Source organism: Sorex fumeus, unplaced genomic scaffold (assembly GCF_029834395.1).
Source record: "Sorex fumeus unplaced genomic scaffold, SorFum_2.1 ptg000030l, whole genome shotgun sequence".
Taxonomy (NCBI): domain Eukaryota; kingdom Metazoa; phylum Chordata; class Mammalia; order Eulipotyphla; family Soricidae; genus Sorex; species Sorex fumeus.
Genome location: NW_026606087.1, coordinates 4736201 through 4756759, shown reverse-complemented (window position 1 = coordinate 4756759; position 20559 = coordinate 4736201). Strand labels below are relative to the sequence as shown.

Here is a 20559-nt window from a genome sequence, read left to right as displayed (position 1 = left end):
TGACCTCATCTTAAGAAACCATGACCTTGATTAGATTCCAATTAACTGGACTGCTCCCCCAAGCACTGCTCATTGTGGGCCCCATCTCACAACTCCCCCTTAAACCTCCCAAAAACAGAAAGAAAAAAAGTATGGGCTGGAAAGATAGTACCGGAGGTTAGGTACTTGCCTTGCATGTAGCTGATCCTTGAATACAGCATGTAGTTCCTGTGTAATCCTGGAAAAGCACCACACCTAATCTACCAAGAATTGCAAGGATTCACACCTTAAGCACAGAGTCAGAAATATTCCCCAAGACCACTCGGTGTGTCCCAAGCCTCATGCAGAGAAAAAGACAAAACATGTCTCTTTGGATGACAGCCCAGCATCTCTGCCCCAGAGAGGAGCTCAGAGTGAGATTGGGTCTCTTGGAACTAGGGTGGCAATTCCCACCTTACCCTCTCTGTGTGTAAGGAAAAGCAGCCAGACGTTCCTGTAAAGACAATTTGCCAGATTGTTTTCTGAAGTTAATCATTAAGAGGAACTAATTCAGGCTGGAAGTTCTAGTCACACTTCTGCCTGGCTCCAGGTCATTAAGGGCGGAAGTTCCTGTGCTGGGTGCTGCACTGCTGCCTTGAACCGTGTCTGACAGGTTGGCCAGGTAGAAAATTCCAGACAAAAGAGTGGCTCTCACAAAACTTTGAGAGCTGAGAAAGGGAAGAAACCTGCTCCCTTGGCCTCAGTTTCTTCTGAGAGAGGTGGATCTGTCTTAGGTTTTGTAGGTGGAAACTTCCAAGTCATCTGACAAGTCACCCTGGAGAGTTCATGTGAGGATGTTTCCCACAAGGCGTTTGTCGCTACCGTGAGATTTATACTGTCTTCATAAAAGCTCCCCTCTGCAGAGAAAGAAAGAAAACATGCATCGTGGCATGCATGCCTTAAAACCAGGTACTGAGCCAGACTCCTCTCAGCCCAGTAGTCACTTCATCTTCGAAGCCTGCTGAAATCAAATCTGAGTTATCTGAAGTTCTTCAGATGCCATGGAACCCAGATAGCCCTGCAGTGTAGAGCTGTATCTGCAGGATGGAGACATAGGCAGTGTACGGAGAGGTCATCTGAAGGAAGAAGACTTGGGATCCCAATCCAAATCCTTTCATTTTTCAAAATCATACACAGTAATTGTATAATGAGATAATGTTTGACTAAATTCTTTGGGTAAAATCATTACAGATGAAATTAAATTCTCTTTGATTCTCTCCCTCTGAAATCTCTCTCATGTTTCCAAGAGGCATTCACTGTGTTGAGTTGGTATTACCCCTGCCATGCTGTGCTTTGTACTTGCAACTGAGATATCTGTCCCACTGAAAAAACATGCAATGGTATTTTATGTGTGTATGTAATTGTGTTTGGTTTCTAAAATAGAAATGGAATCTCAGACTATATAAAGGTAAGGTAAAGGTAACAGGCCCTCCCGTTGATCGTCGATTTGCTCGAGCGGGCCCAGTAACGTCTCCATTGGAGACTTTGTTGTTACTGTGTTTGGCATATCGAATACTCTCGGTAGCTTGCCAGGCTCTCCGAGAGGGGCGGAGGAATCGAACTCGGGTTGGCCATGTTGGCCGCTTGTAAGGTGAACGCCCTACCGCTGTGCTATCGCTCCTTCTAAAACTTGTCTTTTGCCCTGAACAATGCATGTTGGAGATTTTTTATGACTGAAAATATAAATCAACTTTGCTGACTTTTGCTGCTCTGGGTATCTCTGAGACTGTTTAGCCCTCCTCTTATTGGTCAACACTTTCATTATATCTACTATTTTTCTTAAGTGAAAATGGTTCCTCTTTCCCTTTGATGTTATCCATTTTTATACGTTTTAATTTTTTGCAGTTCCAGGCATCTAATCTAAGGGCCTCAGATTTACAAAGAAAGTTGGTGTACTCCTGAGCTCCATTTCTGGGCCCCATTTTATTTATTTATTTATTTATTTATTCATTTATTTATAGCTTTTTAGGTCACGCTCAGCGATGCTCAGGGGTTACTCCAGGCTCTGCACTCAGGAGTTACTCCTGTCAGTGCTCTGAAACCATATAGAATGCTAGAGATCGAACCCAGGTTGGTCATGGGCAAGGAAAATGCACTATCCACTGTACTATCACTCTGCACCCCCCATTTTAATTTTTAATGACTATTACCATCTCATCTCCAAAATACACATATTGATTTATACCAAAAATGTCTGAGACATTGTCTCTTGGTCATCAATGTTACCAACTTTTAAAATGTTGTCAATGAGGGGGCCAGGGGAGAGAGTACAGTGGTGAGGTGCATTCTTAGCTGAATTCTAATGCTACCTGGACTCCCGAGCATTGCTGAGTGCAGTCCTGGAGTTCCCCAGCACTACCAGGTGTCACTGTGGAATCACTCCAGCAACAAGGACACAAGCTGCACGGCATCCGGGGCCCCGCGCATTGAACTGCAGACAAATGGGTCAGGAATCACTGGGGGATTCTCAGATCACCTGAACATACTTGAGCCCCCTTGTCAATATTAAAATGTCAATAAGCTGGCATAAGTTTTCATTTCATTTAGGTTATGGATGGGCATTATTTTATTTGCTAGTCATTTTGCTTTTTCTGTGATCTATCTGCAATCAACTTTGAATTCATTTTATATAGCTTCATTCATTTGGTTTTTAATTAAAATTTGAAGGTTTTTTTTATACAGCCCCAATTCTAATTTTTTGGCATCTATGCTGTAAGTACTTTCTCCTGGGTTGTTATTTGAATTTTAACATAATTTGTAGTATCCTCATGTAATTTTTTTAAAAAATAGAAACCTCCAATTTTGGGGTTGTTTTTGGGGGTGTTAACACCCAATGGTGTTCAGGACTGACTCTCAAGTGGATCTCAAGTGACCATCTGGGGTACCTGAGATCTGGTTTGAGCTGACTGCAGTGCAGAACAAGCATCCTACCTGCTATAACACTGCTCTAGTCCCTGAAGCCTCCATTTTTGATGTAGTTATATTTATAAACTTCTCTATTATGTACTGAGTTTTTATTTTGTTTGTCCATTGCTTGTTTATTTTGGGGCCACACCTGGTGATGCTCAGAGACCACTCCATCACTGGCGCTCCAGTTCTCGGGGGAACCATGCGGTGCTGGGGATGGAACCAGCATGTTGCTCTCCCACATGCAAAGCATGTCTCAGCTCTTGGGGCCATCTCCCTGGCCACTGTATTATGAATTTTTAAAAATTAAAGCAGTACTGAAAATCTGTCCTGTTTGTGAATGCCTTCTCTTATCCCTCGTCACAAGTGTATTCTTTCCTACAATAAAACTCGTGCATTTTCCTAGCTAAGTGTACTGCTTGAATCTGGGATAAGGGCTGGTAGGTGAGCAAAGACTCATCCATCTATCTGGAAGGCAGTCATATAAACTTTCAGTCATATCCAGCTGTGGAGCAGCAGATGGAATGTGCTTCTTGGACTGCCTAATGGGAGCAGTTCAGGTTGTAGCAAGAAGCTTCTCTGATATGGTAAAACAAAAAGAAACACTCAAGATGTGGATCCAGAAAAGGTATGCAATTGCTTTCTTCTGCAGGATGAGTAGGAGTTTTCCAGTTGTTTAAGAGGCATCCTAATTAGTGGGGAAAGCATGTACATGAACATGGGTGAATGAATATGTAGATGCTGTTCCAGATGAATGAGGTGCTGACTTGCTAGAGCACAGGATTTATTCATCCATCCATTTGTTTATTCAGTAGACACTGAGTAAACCTCGGATGTGCCAAGCACCAGGCTAAATGTAGATATGGAAGGAGAACTGATATGCTCTCTACCCTTATGGAGTGAAAACCCCACTAGAAATAGCCGCTGATAACAAAGCTCTAAGCCTGAGTCTTACCAACTCAAAGGAAGAGAGGCATCCAGGCATGGGGGGGGGGGGTGGCGGCTGTGGGGGGAGTGAAGGCATGATCTGGGCCAGATAATAAGAGAACTCTCTGCTCTCAACACCGTTGAAAGAAGATGGAACTCTCCCTCCCATTCATCACCATGCCCTGCCTCCTTCATTGTCTAGTCTCCTTAGTACCATTAGTTCCATTACAGACCCTCATCTCACCCAAAGTGACAGTCCCCGTCTTCAAAACAGCCTCCTTGTCCCCTATCTACACCCTGTCTCCTATTCAAATGGTGATTTTTCAAAATGAAATCTGATCATGCTTCTCTCTGTGACAGGTAGAAATGGAAGATAACTTTGGGATCTCTAGCATATGACATTACTCTGGCAATGATATCACCCAGCAAAAGGGATTTTGTATATGAGGGTAAAGCTATTCATCCATTCACCTTAATGGGAAAATTTCCAGGTAGATAATCTTAAATGAATCCAGCTCGTCAACTGCAGAAGACTTCCTCAGCAGGAAGCAATAGGAATATCAAGAAAAATCAAAGCAAGAGAAGATTCAAAGATTCCAACATGCTGCTGTGGATATGAAAATGAAGGGGATCCTGCACACCTTTGAGATGCTTCCAGAAACTGAGAATGACCCCCTAACCCTCAGTCAACAAGGAAACAGGTGACTCGGTTCTACAGCTGCATGAACAGGTTTCTGCCACAACCCGACAGAACTCAGAAATATTTTCCCTAGTGCCTCTAGTTGAGAACTTAATCCAGCCAATGCCTTGCCTTGGCTGTTATTTAAGTTATGAAATTTATGGTACTTTGTTACCCAGTAATAGAAAATACTCATACTACCCATCCTGCCCCATGTTTCTAGCCCTCCAATAAAACCTCTATTGTGGACTTAGCAGGTCCAAGCTTCTCATATTCATTTGAATTTTATTAGGCGTTTTAAGTCACCATTTCCTACATTAGAAAACTGAGGTTTACAGTGATTAAGTATTCTCCTAAGAACACCGAGTAGTGATAATTCTTAGTATGTTGAGTTTTTTTTTTGCTTTTAGCATTTTTTGCTCTTAGCATTGGTCCAAATTCTAAGGTATGTCATGTGATATTCTGACTGATTCAGTTCCTACCTACCCATTCAATCTTACTGGCTGATACTCTTTTTACTATGGATTTCTTAGAGCTTCAGTAACTTCCAGGCTTGCCCAAGTTCTTGACTTTGTACATAGGGTTCCTTCTGGCTAGAATGGGGGCTTCCCTGTCCCCTTCAATTGTGTCTCCTTCAGCTGACACAGTGTTTCTAGTCCAACCTAAGAAGGCACTTCTTCTAGGAAGTCTTCCTTGACTTTCCTAGGTTGGGTGATATTTCAACAATTTTTGAGAGACTAAAGTCTCTCAAAATGAGAACAGAGGACAGAAGATCCTGAGTTACACACTCCCTATTATAATGGAAGCTCCGTGTAGGCCAGGTCACTGATGAGCTCATCAAATCTCTTGTACAGCATGAGGAGCACAATAGGTACTTGGTAAATACTGACTTATGGAATAAGCAACAGGGAGACATCAAAGAGTTTGAAGCAAAAACAAAACAAAAACGGAAAGAAACAAAACCAAACCCAGTGATTTTACTTATCAGGCCCTTACTCTCAAGGGCAAGCCCTACAAATGAGATAATCCTCACCACAGCATTGGAAGTGAGGCGTCCTTCTGCCTGGTGAGTTTAGATTTCCTGACCTGGGAAGCTTAGCCCTGACCTCTTCTTAACCCCTGGAAAATGTCAGAAACCGTTCAAGTAATCAATAGGAGTCCTCATAGGGAGTTGGACAAGCTCTGGACCCTGAATTATTATAATTAGGTTATATATACATACATGTGTTTAGGTGTTTCTCTAAGGAGGTTGTGGGAAGATGGGGAAATGTGGAGAGTCACAGATACAAGGGGGGCACCAAAAACAGTCTCTGACAGCTCCCCTGCAGCCAGGAGACCATTGCATGCACTTCCCTGTAGACACACAGCCCCGCCTTGCAAACATTGCTCTAGACCAGGAGGGACGGAAGGTTTCTTCTGCTAGAGGCAGCATTTACAGTTCCTAACTGGAGGTCCTGCTACGTGGCTCATGGAGACTGCGGGGAGTCTGGGTGACCCTGGCCACACGAGGGGCGCTCCCCAGATTACGTAGTCTTGAAGGACCGGGAATCGCATCTGGGGGGGTGGGGGTGCAGAGAAAAAAGGAGAAAGTCAGTTTTAGATTGAAGGAAAGGTGCCTCTGGGTCAAGGGCGATCATAGTTGAACCCTGCCTGAGGGTGAGCTTCAGGCTCTACATGGCAGCAGCGGAGTCGCGGGGCTGTCCTCTTAGCACCGAGTCGCCGCGAGGGACCGGCACTGCGGGCGGCGGAGTCTACAGATGCCCGCAGAGCCGGACCGCTGCGCACTGGGCACGAGGGGCGCAGCCGGGCAGCGGGAGGCGGGTCTGGGCGCCGCGCCTGCAGCTCCAGGTCCGCAGAGCCCCGAGCTGGGATTGGGAGGGGGGAGGAGCCACATGGGGAGGAGCCTAACCCGGAGGCTGAGGGATCCCGGGGCCGCGCCAGAGAGGCGGGAGCCGGAGCCCCGGCTCGGTGCTCTACCAGCGCTCGCCGTCCCGGCCGAGCTTAGCTCAGCCCCTTCAACCCGCGCGGACGCTTGCCTCGGTGCGCGACTGGGGAGAAGGACGGGGGGTGTTGCCGGGGATTAGGGTCGCGGGCGTTCATCCCATCCTAGACTTGCCAGGCTGCCCGCGCTGCCCGGCGCGCCCCATTCGGACCCGGGCCGCCGCGTCCCCAGCGTCCCCTTTGAGTCATGGATCCTTCAGAGAAGAAGATCTCCGTGTGGATCTGCCAGGAGGAAAAGCTGGTGTCGGGCCTGTCCCGTCGCACCACTTGCTCCGACGTGGTGCGGGTGCTGCTGGAGGACGGCTGCAGGCGGCTGAGGAGGCAGCGCCGGGGCCGGCGGCGGGGGGCGGCCGGCGACCCGCCGGGCCCAGAGGAGCTGCCGGAGCCCCTCCTGGACGAGGACGATGAGGACGACGGCGAGGCGCTGCCGCAGGGCATGCTGTGCGGGCCCCCGCAGAGCTACTGCATCGTGGAGAAGTGGCGGGGCTTTGAGCGCATCCTGCCCAACAAGACGCGCATCTTGCGCCTCTGGGCGGCCTGGGGCGACGAGCAGGAGAACGTGCGCTTCGTGCTGGTGCGCAGCGAGGCGTCGCTGCCCAACGCCGGTCCCCGCAGCGCCGAGGCGCGCGTGGTGCTCAGCCGGGAGCGCACCTGCTCGTCCCGGGGGGCGCTGCCGTCGCGACCCAACCTGGCCCTGATTCAAGAGAAACAGCGGCGGGTGGTGCGCAAGGCCTTCCGCAAGCTGGCCAAGCTCAACCGGCGGCGTCAGCAGCAGCAGCAGCCGTCGTCGCCCTCGTCGTCCACTACTTCGTCGTCCACCGCCTCGTCCTGCTCGTCGTCGCCGCGGGCCACCGAGAGCGGGTCGATGGAGCACATGGAGACGCTGGTGCATTTGGTGCTGTCCCAGGACCACACTATCCGTCAGCAGGTGCAGCGGCTGCGGGAGCTGGACCGCGAGATCGACCGCTACGAGGCCAAGGTGCACCTGGACCGCGTGCGGCGACACGGAGTCAACTACGTGCAGGACACGTACTTGGTGGGCGCGGGCAGCGAGGTCGACTGCCCCTGCCCGGGGACGGAGATGGAGACTGCGGCGCCGCCGGCGGCGGCGGCGGCACCCCTGGACGGCGAGGCGCAGGCGGCTCATCTGGAGGAGCTGGCGCGGCGCTGCAATGACGTGCTGCGGCTGCAGGAGCAGCGGGCCCAGCAGGAGGAGTTGCTCGAGCGCCTGTCGGCCGAGATCCAGGAGGAGCTGAACCAGAGGTGGATGCGGCGGCGGCGGGAGGAGCTGACTGCGCGCGAGGAACCGGGCGGGAGCGACGGCGGCCTCGAGGGCGAGGTGCTGCTGGAGCAGGAGCGGGTCCGGACGCAGCTCAGCACCAGCCTCTACATCGGGCTGCGTCTCAACACGGACCTGGAGGCCGTCAAGTCGGACTTGGATTACAGCCAGCAGCAGTGGGACAGCAAGGAGCGGGAGCTCAAGGGCCTCCTCCAGACTCTGCACACGCTGGAACTGGCGGTGGTGCCCGATGGGGCTCCCGGCTCGGGCGCGCCCCCGCGGGATCCCGGACCCCAGGCCTGCGCCGCCGACGTGTGGGTGGACCAGGCCCGCGGACTGGCCAAAAGCTGTCCCGGCAACGACGAGGACTCGGATACAGGGCTGAGCTCCATGCACAGCCAGGACTCCGATTCCGTGCCCGTGTGCGAATCGCTGGTGTAGGAGGCGCAGGGCGGGAGAGGGCGAGAGGCGCGTCTCCCTTTGTAGAAGGGAGCAGCGGGGTGCAGGGTGGGGAGGGGTGGGCTCGGAGCTCCGGCTCTGGAGGCATGGGGTGCTGGAGGAACTCGGGGAGCCTGCCCCGCCACGGTGTCCCTCCGCCCGCCCTTCTGGCGCGTGGGGTGAGTGCTCAGGAAGTGTGGTGGGGTGTCCCATCCAAGCCCCATTTAGAGGGATGAAAGAGGGAAGAGAGGTTGAGAAGCCCCTTTGTTGTAAAAAACTCACCCCCAAGAAACGTGGTCCGAGCCTATTTTCAAAAGCAAAACAAAACAAACATTAGGGGGAAAAAGTATTGTGGAGATTTCAGGACTCTTCTGTATGGGAAGGACGATGGCAGCTAGAACTTGAGTTTGTGGCATAAAGTACTTTTAAAAGAAACACTTGGATGAAAAGTAAATTCCTTAAATGTTAATTGTAACTGTGAACGTGTTAAAACTAGCCAAAGAGGACACACTGGTGTTGGTCTCAGCCTAACTTACATCTTTGATAAAACCCATAGGCACCCAGATCCTTACTGTTTACATTTCTGCAGATTTGGGAAATACCCATCTGCTGAACTGCCTTTTATTTTCTTTCAAAGGCTGACCTGGATGAAAGTCAAGCTTTGTATTTCCTGCCAGTAAATACAGTATATGTTAAATGGGATCCTTTTCCCAAAATGATCATTTATATGTTGTAAAAGCCAAATAGGGCCCTTTGGAGATGGAATCCTATTAGATACAATCCCGGGTTGAAATGTAATCTTCGAGAATTGATTCTGTAAAAGGCATGTGGTGCTGTCCTTTCACTCAGATGGCCACTTCCTCACTCAGTTAACTTCAGAAAAAAGAACAGGGAAGTTACAGTTCTCAGATTTAGTATAAATGTCCTGATGAATAAACATTCTGACTGAAACTATGACTGGAAAGCAAAGATCTTTGTTCAGCTTTGACCTGAGCTGTATGATTTCAACCAACCATGACCTTAGTGGATTTTAACCCAAACCCAACAGTATCTTTGGTCTGAGATTAATTAGTTACTTGTCCAAATCTACCTTGAGATAGTGTAAATATCACAGCTTACTCGATAAGGCCTGAAAAGAAAAACTACAGTCTAAGAGTACACCCTGGGTGAAAAGTGTGATTAACAACAGCAGGTAGCCACAGATAAATGCATATAAAAGTATAAAAGTGAGATGACAACTTGAATTACTCTTGTCTGGCTCACACCTTTGCACATGCCAGAAGATGCAAATGTATCAGCTCTGGCTAGTGACTGATCCCTGGTGGGCACTCCAAGTAATTGTGCTGGTTATTTCAATGAAAACTTATCAGTTGTAGTCTTTGTCCCTTGCCAGGTCGAAGGAGCCTGCTGGCTCCTTGGAGCTCAGTATTTGTGAGGAATGTGGGATCTAATCTGTCCAGAGGAGGTGTGAACAATGGGGTGTGTGTGTGGTGCCAGACTGATGCAGAAGTCTGGTTTCAGCCTAACTGTGGAGGTGCTACTCCAGTTTCAACACTACAAGAGCAGATAAGAGTGCTGGGTTTTCCAGGCATTTCTTATTTTGGCCAGAGTGTGTCAGCCTGTGGCCAAGGAGTTGGGAATGGGATACTGTTCACCTGAGCCCCACAAGCCATGCGGGCTGCCCCCACTTTAGACAGTGTTCTTCTTCCCCTCTTCTGTATGCTACAACATGTATGGATGTTTCCAAATTTTCAAGTAAAAAGGGGCATGGAGAGGCCATTTTCTTCATTGATGTTTTCAAAAGACATTAGCTGGCAGCAGTTTTAGCTTCATCTGGTACAGACAACATCTATGTATTTGGTCTTGAGCTTGAGTAAGATGAGGAAGAGACCAGAAGAATCCCACTGTCCTGAGACAATCACTTGTCCCATAAATGCAAAGCCTAATGACAGCTTTCCTTTTGTGGCAGAGGTAAAATCCTCATTAAAGGGTGACAAACACAACTCATCTGAATGGTTTATTCCTGGCAAGGGCCTGACCTGGTGGTTTTAAAATTATGGTGCTTTCCCCCACCACTCCCCTGACAGCCCAGGGTAGAGGATGTGATTCTGGGGTATTTATTAACATAAAAAAAAAACCCTACAGAACTTAGCAGAATAGGGCATATTTCCTTTTCACTGTTCTTTGAAACTATGACAAGCTGCTGATGTTAGCAATGTAGCAAATGAGCCACATCACAGGGAGACCTGTGCTGCCCCTTTTCTAGAATCTTCCTGTCCTGCCTACCTGAAGATGCTTCTCTCCTCCACTCTCTGGCAGCAAAGAGTCTTTGTTTTTTAACAAAGACTGGCCTGGTCTGCCCATTTTTTTTTCTTCCATACAAATCTATTTTATCCCTAAAAGGCACTCTCTGTAGGCAGGGAATAAAGAACAAGAGCAGAATAAACCAAGGAGACAATAGTTTCTTTGACTAAAAGCTCCTACAAGCCTGAAAGAGGTGAAACATAGATGTAAAAAAAAATCCACCAAAAACCCCCAAACCACCAGCTCCAACAGTGCCGGTGCCTAATAAATACTACATTAAAATTTTTTTCACTTATTTTAAACATAATAATGGCAGTTGGGCCAGAGAGATAATACAGTGGGTAGGGCATTTGCTATTGCATGCAGCAGACCTAGGTTCAACCCATGGTACCCCATATGGTCCCCTGAGTCCCACCAGGAGTTCATACCTGAGCACAGGAACAGGAGTCATCCCTGAGCACAGCTGGGTGTGCCTCCCCCTCAAAAATCATGGCAGTAGTATTGATATGAAATATGTAGCCATAAATGCAATAGCGGCAGGATTTCGAGGTAGAGGGAAATCTCTTCTGTTCCCCTACAAAAATTCTAGAGAAAAAGCATCTAACAAGAGGTGAGCATAGAAGTGTGACCAGTGCCCTATTTCTGGAACTGATAAAATTTATTGTCTGTGTCACCTTCTCTGCCACTTCCCAGATGCACAAGATTCCCTGTTTATTTTCTTATAAATCAGGATAATGATGAACAAATTAGAAAAGTTAAGTACTACAGTTCTTAGTATGGACCTGAAAACAAACTAAATGAAAGTCTCTGAAAATCCTGTTACCACAACCAGCATGTGGTAATTTCCATCCAGACCTTTTGCATTAGGAACAGTTTATATTTTGCTTTATATATGTATACATTTATATGTTTAATAAGATTGTATATGTGCTTGGGTTTTGACGAGTTCCTTGTAGAGTCTTGTCCATCTGTTGGATGTACTACATGTAACTAACTACATGTACTACATGTAACTAACTACTCCCTTGTTTTTTTATGTTATTCCCCAAATTTTTATTTTATTTATTTATTTTTTTACTATTAAAAGGAACACTCGTTCACATACCTGTTTCTTAATTAATACCCAGAACAAAGAGTATGCACATCTGAAGACTTGATTCTTAGTGCCAAGTTGCTTGTCAAAGATTTTTCTATATTACAATCAGTTCTATGGCTTTCATCAGATACTATATTTTGTTAAGAGAACATTTGAATCAAAAAATTTTTTTTTCTTTTTGGGTCACACCTGGCGATGCACAGGGTTTGTTCCTGGCTTTGCACTCAGGAATTCCTCCTAGCGATACTTGGGAAACCATATGGGATGCTGGGGATCAAACCCAGGTCAGCTGCGTGCAACGCAAACTTCCTACATGCTGTACTATTGCTCCAGCCCTTGAATCAAAATTTTTATGAGTTGGTCTTTTGTGACCCCAGGTCCCCAGAGCTGATGAACAGACTTAAAAAGTCTTACAACAGAAAGGGAGGTCATTCAAGAACTCTGCTTTCTCCCCTTCCCAGTTCTTGTCTTGAGCTCTACAGAGTACAAGTACCCTCCTTCATCTCAAAGCTGCTTAAAGCTCCGTCGGATCAGAAAGAGCCAACATTCCACACGGGTTAAGAGGTTAAAGTTAAGAGGATTCACAGAGAGGAGACCAGATTTACAAAAAGAGAGTACCTAATATCTTTTTTGCTCTTGAATTTCTTGGAAAAGAGTTTCTTCAAAGGTGATGTCATAAAGCATATTTGGCCCGTGCTTCTCCCTACACTCCCTAATCAAAAAGTTAAATCAAAACAAATCAAATGAAAACATACGCCTACGGTTCATTAATAGCTTCTAATTAACAGTAGAGATTTTTCTAGGAATTTCTTTCTACCTGTGATACCACTCCTGAGCTCATCCTGAGATTCTTGAAAAGGGCAGATTGGATCATGATGATTTGGGGAAAATTCCCGCACATTTATGAAAATGTTTGTGAAACTTGTTCTCCTTGGTAGTGTGAGGGGGGAGGATGATCTTTTCTTAAGTGCTTTCCAAATGCTATGTTTGCATGCTGTGTTTTTTTTCTCTGCTCTCTTCTTGGAGGATCAAACTTTTTAGTGCCCACTTTTAAGCAACTGTGACCTGGCTGGGTAGAGAGTTGGAATTGGTGGTCTGCATGCAAGGCCTTACTTAGGACTTCATTGAGCTCATGCCCAGCGCCCACACAGGTCTGAGCGGTACTGCTACACCTAGCTGAGCACCCAATCTTTAGGAGTGTCCTCAGTGCTCCGGAGATCTGCCAGGGAATCCCTGCTCCTTTTACCCACCAAAAGAAAAAAAACCCAAAAAACTAACACTACCCACTTGGTAAGTAGCAGATACAGGATTCTAACCCAACCACTGTGTGCAATAAAACAAATGCTCAGCACACCCAGAACATTCCTCACAAGCTCCTGAGTCTGGGCACTGGGGAGGGTCTCAGTGATCCAGTCTTGTCCAAGTGTTTCCATTAAGGAGATGGAGTGATTTTCTCAAAATCTCAGAGCTAGTAGTGAATCTCTTCCAGGTAAGGATTAGAAAAAGATCAAAGAAAGGAAATCCCTATGTAAACAACTAGGCCTTTTATGAGATGTGAGGTCTTTTCCCACAAAAGCAATCCCCCCGCTCCCACTCCCCCTCGCACCCCCCTCCCAATGTAATACCTTTTGGAGCAGCATGAAGCTCCCAAAGTCTCAGTTTCATAGTCAACAACATAGAACCCACAGCCGGCAGGGCGCACGAAAATGTGCAATTTAGTCATGGTGGTCCCAACCATCGCTGTGCTGGGGCTGACCTAGGAACTTAGAATCGAGACCTTGTTTCTGGGTAGACTTCAGGGTACACAACACAAAAAATCAGGGAGAGAATGCTTGAAGCAGGAGACTGAGTTATTCCCAATTCCTTGCTACTTCAATCAAAGTTGCAATGAGCACAGACAGAAATAGGTGGCAGTGTTGGAAAATTTAGGTTTGAACCTCTAGACAGTACCCCAGTGACACACCAGGTTAGGCCCCTGAGTCCTCAGAGCGTCACCAGCACTTGACGTTGTCTAACTTTCTACTGTTTAACAGATTTGCCTAAATTAAAATTTCTTCGAATTCTACTAAAATTCTGAAATAGGAAGGCTGGAGTGATAGCATAGCGGGTAGGGCGTATGCCTTGTATGTGACTGACCTGCGTTCTATTCCTCTGTCCCTCTCGGAGAGCCTGGCAACCTATGGAGAGTATCCCGCCTGCGTGGCAGAGCCTGGCAAGCTCCCCGTGGCATATTCAATATGCCCAAAACAGTAACAAGTCTCACAATGGAGACATTACTGGTGCCGGCTTGAGCAAATCCATGAACAACGGGAGGACAGTGCTACAGTGCTCTACTGAAATTAACTTTTATATGCTTTTATTCCTTTGGGTGCTACTGCTATTAATTGACTATTATTATTGTTATCATTATTACTATTTTTTATTATTATCCTTGCCATACCCCCCTTGGCTTCCCCTTTCTAGCAGATGTACTTACATGTCCTCTATTGTTTTGTTTTGGGGACCATACCTGACTGTGCTCATGGCTTATTTCTAGCTCTGCACTCAAGGATCATTTCTGATAAAGTAAGGGGAGTATATGACATCCCTGGGAATTGAACCCAGGCCAGCGGCATGCCTTACCTGCTGTACTATCTCTCCAGGCCCACATGTTGTAAGTTAACTTTCCTGTGAGCCATAGAGCTAGTATATTTTCTTCTCTTTGTTCTTTCCTCCATCTTTAATTGTCCATGGTATATGTTATTGAAACATATCTTTGATTTTAATAGTCAGGTTTTGCATCACCATCCCATCTTATACCCCCCACCCCGCCCCTTTTGGCTATGATTTAGTGTTTTTCTTTAGGGTCATGAACATAAGTTTTATTTTTCTTCTATTAACCTTATATTTTATCTCTTTCGTTCTCTCACTGTTCTACTTGCTTTTTCCTCCCTGCATCCTTTCCTCTCTCTTATAATCACTCATTTATCATTGATTAAACAATAATTCTTTGACTCTTTTATCAGCTGTCACTCTGAAGTGTGTAAACTCAAAAAGACTGCGGCGGCTGCTCTATCTTTCCCGCTGCCTGCATTCGATAGTCCCATGCTGGTTCCCTCACCCTGGGGAGGTCAAGGGCAATGGGCAGGCGAAGGAAGGAATGAGGACCAGGCTGGTTGGTCTTAGTTGCAGTTTATTCCAATCCTCTCTCCATCCACTCCTGTCTCTCTCCTCTGCCTCCCCCATGCTACTTCATTCTCCTTCCTCATCCCCTTTATTCTCCTTCTGACTCTGGAATCTGGATCTGGATTCTCTTTCTCCTTCTCCTTCTGGAGTCTGGACCCTGATTCCCCAGCCCACTCTTACAGTCTAGTTAAATCCCAAAGCATGAGAGGTTTAGGTAACAATTACACGTAGGTGTGGTCACTATCAATAGGGGTAAAGTTCTTTCCTCGGGGAAAGCAGCTTGTAGGACAGATACTCTCTCAGCAGGACCACCCACCCTAGAACGGAATCCCCTGAGTGTGTTTCTCCTCTCCTTGTCCAACAAACATATAAGCATACATAATATAAAATATTTTGTACGGATACAGTAAGAAATACGTAAGCTTATAGGATTGCTCTTCTAGGGACATCTCGATCTCAGACTACAGTGCTCAGGCCAGATAGTCTTTCCTATCCCTAGCAGGGTCCTAGTCTCGTTGTTACTTTTGAATCATGACAGCATTTGTCTATGATCAAGCTCTTAACTTATAGTTAAGAATCGTGGCACTTTGTCCTGGTCCATTTCGATGCCAGGGTAGCTCACAGCTTGTTCTGGGTCCATTCAGTCCCTCATCGGGACCTTGCTTTTGGGGTGCTAGGAACTAAGGGCAACTGAGGCTTAAGTCGAGAAAGCAGATGCCCGGGAGTGAATAAAATTCAAAGCCAATTAAATCCTAAGTTACAAAAGCATAATATTAACTGTCTTCCTGTATCTATACAAAAAGGACATTGCTTTAAAGTAAACTATTCATAAGACATAAGGAGAAGAGAAAAGCAATATTTCACTCATACATTTAAGATCATAGATTTCTGAGGAATCTGACCTTAAAAGGTTAACAGAGTCTGATTAGGGTAAAAGCTGATTAACTGGTTGGGGAAGAGAGCAGAGAGAAGTGGTTACAGATAAACAAAGCAATGGGAGTGACTCGGGAGCACTGTGATGGGTGTAACCTAAGCTTCTGTGGCAAGGGAGAAAGGACAAAGCAATGTTATCCTACTCTGAATGACAGTTTAAATTCTGATTCTCTGAAATATAGAATTAATGTAGCAAGTATTTATTTTTATTTATTAATGTTTAAAATAAGATTGTCCCAAAGTGACTAATGACTTTTTTTTTTGGCTGTCTACTCATGTTTTTGAGGATATTATGAAATTTTGAGTTGAAAATAATTCAAAGCATTGTAGGTATTAACGTCACTGATTCTTCTTGTATTGTTTCAATTTTGACTAGTGGAGTCTCTTTAACTTTGGCTTTTTAATTCCTTTCATACCTTTCTAATAATGTTTCATCATTTCCTTTTCTCTTTGGTGTGTCGAGATGTTTTGGGCTCATGCCATATCCATATTCACATTAATATTCATATTCATTTTCATGTTCATGTTCTCTGTCCATGGCCAGAATTCAAACATCACTGTAAGGAGGCCAGATTCATTTTAGTGGGAATTTATACCTAAAAACCACAGTCTGGGTATTAGGAATTCTCATTGTCATTGGCTTAAAGTTTGCTTTTAGCAAGTGTCAGTAGAAAAAAAACCCTAGGAAATAAATTTTTTTCTTTTTGGTAATAAAATACAGATTTTTTTATTTGTAGGGTCTTTGTCTGGTATGGATACCATGTAAACACAGACTACAGATGAGGTTAGGAAGCATGTCTTCACTTTTGGTTTCCTGAAAAGTCTGAGGATTGTGGTTTATTTTTTCTTTAAATGTTTTGTAGAATTCAACAGTGAAGGCATCTGGTCCAATATTTTCCTCCTATGGAAAGCTTTTGATTCTGATTCAATCTCCTTATTTGTATGTAAGCTTTCTCCAGGTTTTCTTCCCCCCCCCCTTAATTTAGTATTTATGCATTTTATGCTCCTAATAATCTGTTTAATTTTATCCAATATATATTTCTTTCTTTTTGGGGTCATACTGATGACCCCAAAAAGATGCTGAGAGGTTACTCCTGGCTCTGCACTCAGGAATTACTCCTGGTGGTATTCGAGGGACCATATGGGATACCAGGGATCAATCCCGGGCCAGCTACATGCAAAGCAAATGCCCTACCTGCTGTACTATCACTCTGGCCCTCCAATATGTTTTTAATACCACTATATATTGTATTCTCTTGTAGGCCTTTATTGTTAGTTCTACAAAATCAGTAATAATGTTCCAGCTTTCATTTCTGATCTTAGAATTCAAGTCTCCTCTCTTTCTCTTAGTCAAACTAGATAAAGATTTTTTAATTTGTTGATTTTTTGTTTTTCTGAGAGGAGTGTGGGGGTTATTTGGGCTGCACCTAACAGACCAGACCCAGGGGCTATTCCTGGCTCTGCTCAAGCATGCCCCTGGAAGTGCTCAAGGGACCACATATGGTACTGGGGACTGAACCAGGGTGGGCCACATGCAAGGCAAGTGCCTTACCTCCTGTACTCTCTCTCTGGCCCCTTTGTTAATATTTTCAAGGAAAATAAAACCAAACGTGTTTGATTTAGTTGTCTTTATTGTCTATCTATTCCCTGTTTTATTTATCTCTATTATCATTTTTTTCTTGCTAGCTTAAACTTATTATCTTTCTTCCTCTAATTCTTTACACTAAGGTAAAGGTAAAGGCCCTCCCGTTGATCGTCGATTTGCTTGAGCGGGCCCAGTAACGTCTCCATTGGAGACTTTGTTGTTACTGTGTCTGGCATATCGAATACTCTCGGTAGCTTGCCGGGCTCTCCGAGAGGGGCGGAGGAATCGAACTCAGGTCGGCCATATTGGCCGCGTGTAAGGTGAACGCCCTACCCGCTGTGCTATACACTATAAAGCTAAAATGATGGATTTAGACTATTTTTTAATGTATACATTTTTAACTATACATTTTACTCAGTGCTATCTTTGCTACATTCCACAGGGTATGGTAGGTTGTGTTTTTTTTATTATTGTTTTGTTACCATATTTGAACCCTATCAAATAGGAAGAGCCTGGCAAGCTATCCGTTGTGTATTCGATATGCCAAAACCAGTAACTACAACTGGTCTCATTCACCTGACCCTGAAGGCTTCACCGACATGGCAGCACTGAGAAGGATGAGAAAGGAGAGGCCGACAAAATCTCAAGGCCGATGTAGGCTGCTACAATGAAGGAAGACAAAAATGATCGTCTGTACTTTCAATGCACGTACGCTAGCATCAGATGCATCCATCGAGGACCTGATGGTACAAGCGTGAATGATCAAGTACGACATCATTGGTCTGACCGAGACAAGAAGGCAAAAATCTCACCATGCCGTTTTCGACACTGGAGAAAAATTGTTCCTCGGAACATGCGATAAGAGAGGTGTTGGAGGCGTTGGTGTCCTTGTCAACACAAACTTGGCCAAGAGCATTGATTCATTCGAATGCCTAACAACCCGAATCGGACGTTTACATTTGAATAGATGTGGCTCACTGCCTGCAGTTTCTATCTTCGTTGTCTACGCACCAACATCTCATTATGATGAAAGAGAAATCGAGAAGTTCTACATGGAGCTAGAGAAGTTCTATAAAGAAGACCACACCTTCTACAAGATCATTGTGGGTGATTTTAATGCCAAGATAGAACCGAGAAGATCAGCTGAAGAACTTCACATCGGGACCCATGGCCTAGAATGGAACGAACAGGGTGAGAGACTGTCTAAGTTCATCATGTCGACCAAGACCATTCATGGTAACTCACAGTTCCAGAAGGCAGAATCTAAACGATGGACATGGGAGTCTCCCGGTGGACGATTCCACAACGAAATAGACCACATCATATTCAACCAACGGTTTTGCCTGACCGATGTCGCTGTTGTCCCAAAATTTCGAACGGGATCGAACCACCGTCTCCTTCGTGCAAAATTCTACTTCACAGAGCGGGGAGAAAGGGCTGCAAAGTCCAAAAAGAGAACTCCCAGAATGACCACCAACTGGGAACTCTTTGGTACTATTGCGGCAACATGGGAAGATGCCATTGTTGACAACATTGACGAGGAATACGATTGACTGGTTCAGCACCTCCATGAATGTGCGAGAAACGCCAAGAGAGAGATAGCCACAAAAAATCGCCTGTCTTTGAAAACTCTTGAGCTAATTCGCCAGTGTGGTTTAGCGCATGCCTCAGGCAACTGCAAGCTAACGTCCGAGCTCGCAAAGCAGTGCAGAGATGCAATCAAGGAAGACCTCAATGAGAGAAGAGCAGAAGTACTGGTAGATGCGGCAGAAGCCCGGAAAAGTATTCGTAACGCCCGCCTGTCTTTCGCCAACTACAAGACCAAGATGACTGCCCTCCGACGTCCTGATGGATCCATCACATCCTCCAGAACGGCAATGGAGAAGATTATCCATGACTTCTACTCAAATCTCTTCGATAGCCTTGTCCACTTACCGACATACCAAATTCCACAGGATGGATATGTCGTTCCCAACGTTCTCCCTTCCGAATTCTGACATGCCATTTCGTCGGTAAAGAAACAAACAGCACCTGGCCCAAACAAGGTCAGACCTGAACACCTGAAGAACCTGCCATCAGTACTCATCAATACACTGGCTCGGCTCTTCACTCGCTACCTGTCTGAATGCAAGGTTCTGTCCCAATGGAAAACCAGCACGACCGTACTACTGTTCAAGAAGGGAGACATCCATGACATTGGCAACTATCGCCCGATCTGCCTATTGTCTGTCATCTACAAGTTGTTCACTCGAGTCATCTTAAATAGGATTGGCAGAACACTAGATGAAGGACAACCATGCGAGCAAGCCAGGTTCCGCAAAGGATTCAGCATCATCGACCATATCCACACGATAACCAAGCTCATTGAGGTTTCTCGGGAGTTCAAGATGCTGCTCTGTTTAACGTTCATTGATTTAAAGAAGGCCTTTGATTCTGTTGAGACGGAAGCAGTCATTGAAGCCCTAGCCAATCAGGGCATTCAAGCCCAATACATCAGGATCCTCCATGAGCTGTATTGCGGATTCACTACCAGGATCTCACCATTCTACAAAGAAGTGATCGTTGATGTCAAGAGAGGGGTGCGGCAGGGTGATACCATTTCACCGAAACTCTTCAGTGCCACCCTCGAGAACATCATGCGACGACTGGAATGGGAAGGAATGGGAGTGAAGATAGATGGTTGGCAACTACACCACCTCCGCTTTGCTGATGACATTGTTTTAATAACACCAAACATCAGCCAAGCGGCACAAATGCTGGCCGACTTTGACCGTGAATGTGGAAAGGTAGGACTACAGCTGAATCTTACGAAGACAATGTTTATGAGAAACAGCCTCATTCCTGATGCCCCATTTGCTCTCAAGGGAACGACCATCTCCGAATGCAACAGCTATGTGTACCTAGGTCGAGAGGTCAACATGACAAATGACCTGGCACCCGAGCTGCGCAGGAGGAAGAGAGCGGCTTGGAATGCCTTCAAGAACGTCGAAGAAATAGCTAAGAAGATGAAGAACCTCCGGCTCCGGGCACATCTCTTTGGTTCCACTGTTCTTCCTGCATTAACATATGCCTCAGAGACCTGGGCCCTACGCAAACAAGATAAGAACACTATTCAGGTCTCCCAAAGAAGAATAGAAAGAGCTATGCTTGGAATATCACGTTTCACTCAAATGAGAGAAAGAATCTGGAGTTCTGACATCCGTCAAAGATCAAGAATCAGGGACGCT

The 20559-nt window shown here is 45.8% G+C and overlaps 1 protein-coding gene across 1 annotated transcript; it reads left to right on the top strand.

Annotated features, from left to right (window-relative positions):
• Window positions 1-6631: 6631 nt before the first annotated feature.
• On the top strand, window positions 6632-8285 carry RASSF10 (Ras association domain family member 10). Its single transcript, XM_056116211.1, has one exon. The coding sequence runs from the start codon at window positions 6720-6722 to the stop codon at window positions 8250-8252; it is 1533 nt and encodes a 510-aa protein (XP_055972186.1). The 5' UTR covers window positions 6632-6719; the 3' UTR covers window positions 8253-8285.
• Window positions 8286-20559: the final 12274 nt, after the last annotated feature.